Raw genomic sequence first — 10,776 nt, 5'->3', positions numbered from 1 at the left:
TGGGTGCTGTCCAGCCTGCCTGGGAAATGTTTCCCTGGGCCTCAAGTCTGGAGGAGGCCTTTGCTACTGATTTAGGAGGAGAACCAGGAGGTGCCTGGAATAGAGTGGACCTCAGGAGCAAGTCTGGTGTCTCTACTACTAAAGATTCCATACCTATCCCTACTCAACGATTGCTCATATACCCAATGTCAGCTTGTGCTCCTGTTGATTCTGCATTGGAATTCTTAAAGGGACTGGTGATTCTGGAGTCTGTATATTTTGCTTATGGATGTCCTAAGCCCTAAACCCTCTCTCCCTATTCAATAGTTTTAATAAAAGTTATTCAGCATCATACTTCTGGCCTGGATCTCAGCTTTGTTGGACACTAGAAGAGAATGCTAGTGGGGCAGCTGATTACCAAAATCCCCTAGTCAGGCTATAGATGACCTGGGTATTCTTGCGGCTCCTTCGGGGTGTCTGCTACATATGTATAGCTGTTTTTTTCTATACATATATGCACTTAAACAAACATTAATAAGTTTATTTACATTATGTTGATCTCATTTACATATATAGCTAAAACTTTAAAAATTATCCCCTTTAAGCTCTTTTTTTGTATAATAAAGATATTCTTGTGAAATATGTAGTTCATTTTCTCAGTGTTGTTTTATTTTTAGGATAATGGAAGAGTTTCTCGCTTTTAAAGACACACAAACAAACTTAAAGGAGGCGATCCTGGTGGATTACTATGTATCTGGACTCTGTTGGGGAAAAGAGAAAAAATTTAGCTCACTGCAGTTGACTGGATTCATTGGGCTGTTACATTTCCTCATGGAGAATATTGAAAGTAAGTGTGTGATGACCTGTATATTGAAGAAGACTGAAATGCATACAGTATAAATACAATACTATCTTTTCTTCATACAGCCTAATATCCAGCAAAGCTTATGTTCTTAATCATTTTAGTTTATTAATCACCTCCCATCCATGGCCGTTCCTGAAAGGCCGGACGGGTGCCTTATAGGAGCGGGAGGGTGTCTTAAGACGTCCTTCCCCTCCCGCTGCTCGCACACGAGTGGGGAAACTGTCAGCAACGTAAACAGCCAGGGATGGCTGTTTACATTCAAGCGATTGGTCATCTCTAGAGAAGCCTGATCGCATGTACTAGGTGCAGGTGTGCGGCCCCTCCCCACCATCTCCATCGCCACCGGTCTCGAGATCTTCTGTGCGCGGTGCGGCTGGGACCGGCACGGTGACTCTGTCAGTGGAGATCAAAGGGAGATCAGTACACAATCTCCCTTTGATCTCCTCTCCAGTCCTCGAATGCAGGAAGTGAGGTATGTTACATCACTTCCGTGTTCAGTGTCACTCTCCAGCAACAGATGCCGGTGAGAAGCTGCTGATGCAGATCTGTGCTTCATCAGCTTCTCTTGGGGTCTCTAGGTGACATTAGGGGTCTTGGAGACCCTGATGTCTCCATAAAGAGGACCTGTTATGTGAATTGGCTATCACATAGGGGGTTTCTTAGCCCCCTATGTGATAGCAATAAAGTTAAGAGTAAAAAAAAAAACTTTAAAAAAATTAAAGCATAAAAAAATAAAGAAGCTTAAAAAAATAGTCACAAATAAAACATTTTTTAAAATAACACAAAACATTTTTTTAAGTCCACTGCCCCCCATACACAAACAAACGTGTGTCAGGTGCGCCTACGTGCGAAGACGATGATTCCGCCTATTGTGCTGTACATGTTACATATTGCCATGAACGTCTGCGTGAGAGCAATCATTTTAGGGCCATTAATTACTGATAACACTAAACTGATAAGCGGTAAAAGCTTTTAAAGAGTCGCCTATGGCCAATTTTGGGTGTGGTCGTTTCCTGCAATTTCGCGGGCACGCACAATTTTAAAGCTTGACATGTTTGGTGTCTATTTACCCGACGTGACCCCGAATTTTATATTTTACCAAAAAATTGGGATGATAATAAATGTTTCACAACATTTCATAGGGAAACAGGTTTTTTTTTTACAAAATTTAGGGTACGTTTTTGTTATATAGTAAAATATGAAAATCCCAGTGGTGATTTAATACCACCAAAAGAAAGTTCTATCTGTCCCCAAAAAATGGTATAAAATTTGTTTCAGTATGCATTGCATGACGGAATAAATGTCAGTCAAAGTACTGCAGCACTGAATCCTGAAAAATGGCCTGGCCAGGAAGGGGGTGTAACACCCTGGTCTTGAAGTGGTTAAAGGAATTTTTCATTTTTATTGTTTCATTTTAAGCAATGTTAAAAATCACTGCTCCTTTAAAATCTGTATTTTTTAAAAGTGGTTTTTCATTGATACATGTCCCCCAGGGCAGTACCAGGATCCCCATACCCTTTTTATGGCCAATAACTTGCATATAATGCTTCAAAATGGAGACATTTAAATTAATGAGTTCTGGTCCTATAGACTTTCATTGAGTCCAAAGTTCGAGTTAGAATTTTTTCCATGTTCGAAACTTCAAACTGGAACTGAAAGTGTGTGTGTTCGGCCCATCACTATCTAACACGTGAACAACAGGAATGTAGAGCACAGTGATGACCTCATCAGTGACCTCATTCAGTAGCTATTTTTTCATGTTGTTATGAGTACAAGTACCATGCAAAATAGGAAATAAATGTAGGACACATTACTGAAGTCCTTGAATTTTTATGATTTTTTTTAGTGCATTCCAGCACATTTGTAAATGTTTAAGTTGGATTGCTGTTGAAAGTGCCTGCTGCACACCATACAGCGTTGTGGACAATATAGATAAGGTAGGTGCTCAAAGTGACCACCACGGATGGCAGCATGCAGGACCTCAGAGATGTAAAGATAGATAACCAGCACTCCAAAATGCAAAGAAAATATTGTTTATTACTGCTCAGGGTCCCTTCCTCAAGTCGGCACAGGTCAGCGTGTGCATGAGACCTATCTTCACATCTTTGTTCGAAATGCTGTTATGTCTTATTTTTATAGAAAAGTAACTTCTTACCTTAGCGTTTGGTAATAGTATGTAAACAGGTGAGATGGGTTTCCCTCTTTTACAGGTATATAAAGCCTTAGGAAATATGTTTAAGAATTGCTCCATGACTTGTTTTACTTTTCAGCCAAACACTTACCTCTTGAAGAGAATATAAGAGAGCTGGCAAGTGCCATGACTGGAATAGGACACAGCCTACTTGAGACCAAGGGGAAGCTATCTTTCTTCAGTGTTGAAGAAGCTAAAGATATCATTGACTACCTTAAAATGAGGTATGTGTAAGTTTATTGCACTCCGTTAACACTTAATCTACAATAAATTATTATTTTGACATTAATATCATTTACATTCAGTCATTTATTAAAGTGTTTTGTAAAAACACTTATCTGGTTATGTAGGACCACTGTTGCCTTGAAAGTCTTGAATAAAGTACTATAAGGGGAATTGATCAAAACTGGAGCAGACAAAATCTGGAGCGGCTATGCATGGCAACCAATCAGCTTCTCTGTTCAGTTTGTTGAGTTGAAATTTGAAAATGAAAGAGAGATGCTGATTGGTTGCCATGCACACCTGCTTTAGATTTTGTCTGCTCCAGTTTTGATCAATTCCTCTCTTTGTGTCCAAACCTAAGACCAAAAAATGGATATACTAGTCCTTCAATGTCTCTTTTTTTATTTATTCCTTTATTTTTACCTGGTGATCCTGCAAGGGAGGCAACACTTACTTATTCTACTTTATGTATGCAGGGGCAGAGTTGTCACACTGACAATGTTTGAGATTTCAGTGCTGCATTGTCAGTTCACTACAAGAAGTCAGAGGCTCATTCCTGGCACTGGATTCCTGGCAAGATTAACATTTTTGATTGCCCATATCAAACAGGTGTAACAAAATGCAGTCAATGGTATATTTAACAGACCAAACAAGGAAAACATAAGGGAACTAATTGTTAGGATTTACATACCCTTTAAGCTATGCCCTCTAGTAATAGTAAGAACTATTCTGGCTTCCTCCTTCTCCTGTAGTAGCAGGGAAGAGCAGTAAGGAACAGTAAGAAGGGTTGAAGTAGATGTATGGGGCTTTTCACAGGTTGAGGGGGTTACCTATTGTGGCAACAAGGCTGGAAATTCTGTTGAGGAAAAGAGAAAACATTTAGCTCACTACAGTTGACTGGATCAATAAGGCTGTTACATTTCCTCATGGAGAATATTGAAAGTAAGTGTGTGATGACCTGTACATTGAAAATACTAAAATGCATACAGTATAAATACCATAGTACCTTATTTTTTTGCATACATGTTAATAGCCAGTCAAAGTGTATGTTCCTAGTAATTTTAGTTCATTAATATAACAATGAAAAACAAGAAAACATTGTGGCACCACGGACAGAAATTCAGTTTAAAGTCAGATACAATTTTAAAGCTTATATACTATCTAAAACAGATTTTAAACCTTACTTAGGCTAGTCACATTTTTCCAAACATTCCAAAAGCAAATTATGTCAAAAGGTGCTGAAAAGCAAACAGGCATACATATTTATATGTGCATATCTATAAGAACAACAGAGACCCTCCATCTCCTAAGTAATCTAGCGAAAATGATAGTATGTTGACCTAAATTATTCAATCTAAACCACCCGCCTCTGCTTTAAGATTTATGAGCAGGGTATCTGCTGAGGTCACTTATATCAATATAACCATTGTGCACATTAGTCACGTCAGTATTATATGAATTATAAATGGCTGAGATCAGTTAGGCTACTGTTCACATTGCACTTTGCTTTATAGAGTAGGTGTGCATAAGCGGCAGAGGCAGGTACACACTTCAGTTCTCACAGGCCCTGGGACAGCTAAGTTGTCAATGTAGTTGCATGATGATATTGTTATTTTTTGGATCCTTGCACAAAAGAGCCAACTCATTAAACTATTAGCTATTTTAACAGCAGGAGCTACTTGATGGCACAATATTTTTTTAATTTTTATAGCCAGTGCGAGAGGAGGGTTCAAAACTTGGCTTTGAATGCCTTTGCACCCCTTTTGAGCCCCACTATTTCTTCACTAGGCAAATAGTGGTCATATTCCACCCTTTCAAACTGTTAGTTGCAATAACAATTTATCTGTATGCCCAAGAACACTGATTCATAGTAGCTTAACATGTTTTTTCTACTCATGTACCTAGCATAGCAGAAAGTTCAGATGATGTAATCGGCTTTGAACGCTTAAAAATGTGGCAGGAAAATCACCTTGTTAAATAAATCTCTTTGCTTTTCTTTTATGGCTCACTTTGGAAGATACATCTGACAGCATGGTATTGGAAAAATAAGTTTGCTTTGAGACAGTATCTAGCAGTGATGTATTGCGTGTCTCAGAGATGGAGATATTTTCTTATCATCACTAAGGAAAGTTTGAAAGAGTAGTTTAAAGTATTAAACATGTCATTTCTTAACAATGCAGCTGTAAAAATGATAGCAAAATGTATTAATTTTAAAGAAGGTAGTTCTGAAAAGATGGAAGATGGGATTTTAAATTATTTAATCTTGTATGAAACCTCAACCTGTTATTTACTAGTTTTTTAAACTTGAATTACATCTATTCAGATAGGTCATTTTTAAGAGAAAAACAAGGTTTAAAAACTTTAAAGAGAAAGGGTTTTTTTCTTTGCAAAAAGACAGCTATCTTTATGAAATCGTGATTAGACCGATCACATGCAGCTATTTAAATTCATTCTACAGATAAACAAGTTTTAAAGAATAAGGATTTATTTTAAATAGAAAGAAAAGCTGCCTTATGATACCTTTGAATTGCAGCTATTCAAATTAATTAAATAGACAAACAAGTTAAAAATCTTAATAAAATCTGTTATTTATAAATGTAAAGATTGTACCACCTCTCATCTGTTATTATAAATGTAAAGATTGTACCATCTCTCATCTGTTGTTATAAATGTAAAGCTTGTACCACTTCCCATCACACTGCAATGCTCCATTATCCATGTGGAATCATTGTGTAAACCCTTCCAATCTAATGCTGGAGCATGGACAAAAGCAAGGAATAAAACAGCGAATTTGCTATGTCATTGGCTGCCAATTTTTTTCAAAGGTCATTTCTGACTATTCTCATTTTAGCAAACATATACTGATATTTGTACTGTCATGACCATATAACTAGAATATTTTCAAACAATTCCAAGCAGACACACAAAAAATGTAATTTGTTATAAACTTGCAGAGAATGGGATCCGTTTATAACATTTTTTCTCAGGGCAAATTTAGAAACAGTTTTGTCTTTTTTTTTTACAAAGATACTTTGAGGGGAACTTATAAAAACTAGAGCAGACAAAAGCTGGAGCAGCTTTGCACGGCAACCCATCAGCTTCTCTTTTTTTATTTTCAAATCTTAACTGAACAAACTGAAGATAGAAGCTGATTGGTTGCCCTGCCCAACTGCTCCAGATTTTGTCTGCTCCAGTTTTGATAAATTCCCCTCTTTGTGTGATTTCTTCTCTAATTTCCCTTGTATTTCAGATTAAAAAGAAAAGCAAAATCTAATTTGCACTATGAGAAATAATCATTAACCAGTTGTGGACACTGGAAGTTCTACACCAGCCCAAAAAAGTACACAGGATGTTTGAAGTGCCCCACTTTCACTCCTCCCTCATAGTTGCTGGTAATTCCCCACTGTCAAAATGACAGCCATAAGTTGCTGTGCATATACACGGAGGGGCCAAATTTTTTATGACCACCACATCAGTACTTCGTTGGGCCACGAGATGACTCCACGCGGTGACTTCGTTGGGCCGCCTTGTGACTCCACGAGATGTTGAAAGGTGATTCGAGGAATCTGACACTGCACTGTTGCCCTTCTGTTGTCATGTACCAGTCTTGCCACTCTCCGTTCTGCCCTAACATTGACCAGTCGCTGATGGCCACAATTCACACGTTCAGACCCAGATTTTCGGCTGACAGTCCAGTCTTTAAACACTTTAACATCAGCTGCTCTTGAACATTTAACGAATTCTCCTGTTTTGCTGATACTCGTTCCATGGCTCCGAGCACAAACAATCATCCCACGTTCAAAGGCTGTTAAATCACGTTGTTTACCCATATCTTCAGAAAAAAATAATTTCTACTGTCGTGGTGAACAACCTGCTTCCCTATTTATAATGGTCTGGCCCTTTAGCAACTTCAGCACGAAATTATGGCTAATTTGACTACAAACATCAGGTGGTGATAATAATCTGGCCACTCAGTGTACAGCAGCTGCTACTGCCAAAAACCGGACCGTCTGACACAATGTTTAAAAATTCTGTTCAGAGAGATACACATTAACATTGTTACTTTTGTATCTACCTTTTAATTTATTGGCAGATCAAAGGAATGGGCTTGCATCTTCCCTTTACTATTATTTCACTGATGATCCTTTTTTTTTATTTCAATTTTTTCTAACCATTAATTTTTTAACTTTTTTTCATTTATATTCGTTATGTTTGTTTTTTTCCAGTGTTGAATTATAAAAGTGCAAAACTGGAAAAAAAAACTATCAGGGCTGTTCTCAAAAAGGGTGAAGAGTTTGGAGAAGGCAGGAGAAGTGAACAATCTAGGACGACATAGCTGAACTGGAAAGTGAGCTGAATAGGAGAATTTTTCCAAATCAGCTATGTTGTCCTAGATTGTTCAATTCTCCTGCCTTTCCCAAACTCTTCACACTTTTGTGAATACCCATGTATATTTCATTTGTAAATAACATTGCAATGCTTTATGCCGCCAGAATCATCATTTTAATGACATATTGAATAGGAAAAATTATATAATAAAATGTATACATGTAATTTACAGTATCACTTATGTTTTTTAAACTAACAGTATTCAAAGTAGAAAATGCGGGGTTTTCCCCCCTAAAAAATGATTTATGTATTCAGTAGACCCATAGCAGATATCTAAAAATTGCTCTCGTTCATGGGGGGTGTACAGGTGGTGAAAAATGAGGATGGGAAGATTCAGAAGGATTAGTCCAGTGACCCAATACATGACCATGGCATTTGGAGAGGAACAAGTGTGTTTGATGCCCTAATATATATTTAAATGTAAATTAACTTTCTCACACTTTCTAACGTTTGATGTGGTATTACTCTTATGTGTGTTGATGGTGTTTGGCCTATTTTTGCATGCATTTTGATGCTCATCTGTTTTACTTCAATAAATATACATGTGTTTATAATAACACAAACATACTGTATGTAAAAGTGTGCACAAAAGCTCCAAATATGTGTGATAATAACCTTAATGAAGTTTTACCAAAGGATAAGTATCTTTATTTTCAGCCATGTGACTGTAATTTTCAAATCTCATTAAACTGAACTAAAAAATAACGGTAATTTCTTTGAAAATAAGGAGACGTATCTTGATGTGTTAGATTTGTGAGCTGAGCCTATTTGTGTGTTAAAATGAATGCATTTTTTACAGTTAATTTTCTTCTTTTTTTTTCAAAAATATTTTATTTTGTTGAACATAAGTACAATGACATCCATGGTCAACAATTTTCTGTGTTTTCCCAGTTAATTTTCTTTAGAAGGGTTAGAACCTATGTCGGGTTACTATTGCTGTGCCCACAGCATTTTCTCTCATAAACTGCTACATACTACTAACAGGGGGTTGCAGGGATAGAAAGTAATGTGAAATCTTTGGAATGGGAATAGGTACAGTACCAAAAATGTTTTTATAGTCCACATGCACAAATCTGAGAAACGTAATGGATCCAGAGCATATAAAACATAGTTTTATATATAACTTACCTTTTATTTGTATTAATTGGGATCCAGCTCCAGCCCATATGTAAGAATTCTGTCTGCAGGGTGAAGAAATGGACTGCTGCGCACTGCGTGACGGCAATGGCTTATCCCCCATGGTCCAACCTGCTTTCTACACAGCCAAAACTACTTCTCTCCAATTATGGATGATGATGCATATATAGTTGTTCTTCCCCTTGTTCTGTGCACTGTTTGCAGATGTAGAAATTGAACCCTTGTGATTTAGTACTGTAATGCAGCCAGTTTATTTTGCTTTTTATTTAACTGATAAGTGCTGCAGCAATCTAGAGAGTCGTTTCTTCTGCAGTTCGACACTCTCCCCTAGTGCAACATTCAATAGCTCTCTAGCTATCTGGACAGCGAGCATTGTGATTAGCACACTATTCAAAACGGGTATCTCTGCCCATGGAAGTGTCAGGCTGCTGTTTTGTGCAAGAGAGCCAGGATTCAACTCTCCAGTTTGTTGCAGCACAACATTTTCTTGCTGGTTGAATAAAGAGTACAACATTATTGGCTCCTTTACACTAACAAATCATTCAAAAATTAAATTGAAAAGTTGAGGGAGTTAGACTGTATTTAACATAGACTGGTTCTATGGACCCTAAAGAAAGTCAGTGCTGTCACTGTCTGAGAGTGAAAAATTTAGTATTAATGAATACATTGATCTGAAAAGTTTCCTAATATCTACTTAAGTATTGTTCAATTGCCACTAATACATTTGGACTGAAATATTTGTTGACATTTATGTTGTTTCTTTTTTCTTTTACCTTTTAGTTTATTTCAGCATTATAAGCTATATGAGTGCATGTTCACACTTCCAAGAGATCAAAAAGTTGTAGGAGCAGAGGTAAGCAAGACGGTTTTTATTATATGGCATGTTTGCACTTCATATGCTTTTCTCTATTAAAAATGTAACTTTCAAATCAAAGATCCCCAATATTCACATTTGCACTTTAGAAGTCTTTGGGCACTTTAAAGTGATATTATAGTAAAAAAAAGGGTTTTTAAGCTATTTCAAATGCTACAGTAGATGTAAATCTTAAAGGAGAAATTAAGCCAAAACCTTAATTTTTTTAGCTTTGGATGGCATAAAGGTGTGCTATAAATCCTGCCATTTTTTGCCATCTATGTCCCACTTGGGAGATTTCCTTGCACTTTGTCTGATATCCACAGCAGGCAGTGAGTAGAAATCCCTCCAAAGAGGGAAATTATTATTATTATTAATATACAGGATTTATATAGCGCCAACAGTTCCCTGGTGGTCTGCAGGGTCACCAGAACTAGTGTCCCATCAGAAGATTTCCCATATATTCCTGCTCTGATCTGATGACAACACTAAATTAGGGATTTTCTTTAATTTTCAGTGATAACAGTTACCATGTTAAATAGAGAGGGTGAATCTCACTAACAGGGACACAGACAGCAATAAAAACCTGACAGGTGTTCTAATCTCTCTCCACTAAAAAAAATGATTTGGCACCAGTTGTGCTAGATAATATTTAGTTTGCTAAATAATTTCCATATTTTATTTTAATAAAATACAGTTTTACCCTTTTATACTAACACCTCTGCTTTTATTACATAGCAGTTGACATACTAAAGGCAAGTAGTCTATTTGACGGTAATGAGATTTGAGTATCTCATTATTAATTAGGAATTGTATCTCCCTCACTTTGGAAGAATTGTGTTCTTCCTGGTCTGCCCTACAGCCAATCACTATTCAAATCCTGCCCCCTTTACCTTCGTAACATTTCCAGAATATGCCCCTTCCTTACCAATGAAACCACAAAGTTACTCATCCACTCACTTGTTATCCCTCCTCTTAACTATTGCAGCTCCCTCCTCATTGGCCTACCACTACACATGTTATTCCCTCTTCAGTTTATCATGAATGATGCAGCTAGACTCATCCACTTAACCAACTGCTCAGTGTCTGCAACCCCCCCCCCCCCCCCCCCCCCACCCCCCACCCGGCTTCCCCTCCCCA

At 37.3% G+C, this 10,776-nt stretch overlaps 1 protein-coding gene across 1 annotated transcript in view; it reads left to right on the top strand.

Annotated features, from left to right (window-relative positions):
• Positions 1-656: 656 nt before the first annotated feature.
• Positions 657-10,776, top strand: part of CUNH10orf107 (chromosome unknown C10orf107 homolog) — a 69,820-nt gene continuing 59,700 nt past the window's right edge. Inside the window, exons 1-3 of the mRNA XM_018576660.1 lie at positions 657-826; positions 3,115-3,259; positions 9,564-9,636. Of these exons, the coding sequence (XP_018432162.1) occupies positions 661-826; positions 3,115-3,259; positions 9,564-9,636 (384 nt within the window). The 5' untranslated portion in view covers positions 657-660. The remainder of the gene's footprint in view (positions 827-3,114; positions 3,260-9,563; positions 9,637-10,776) is intronic.

The sequence above is a fragment of the Nanorana parkeri genome, unplaced genomic scaffold (genome assembly GCF_000935625.1).
Source record: "Nanorana parkeri isolate BGI_ZX_2015 unplaced genomic scaffold, ASM93562v1 scaffold73, whole genome shotgun sequence".
Classification (NCBI taxonomy): domain Eukaryota; kingdom Metazoa; phylum Chordata; class Amphibia; order Anura; family Dicroglossidae; genus Nanorana; species Nanorana parkeri.
The sequence above is the reverse complement of the archived record's forward strand: the minus strand, read 5'-3'. Positions and strand labels throughout refer to the sequence as shown.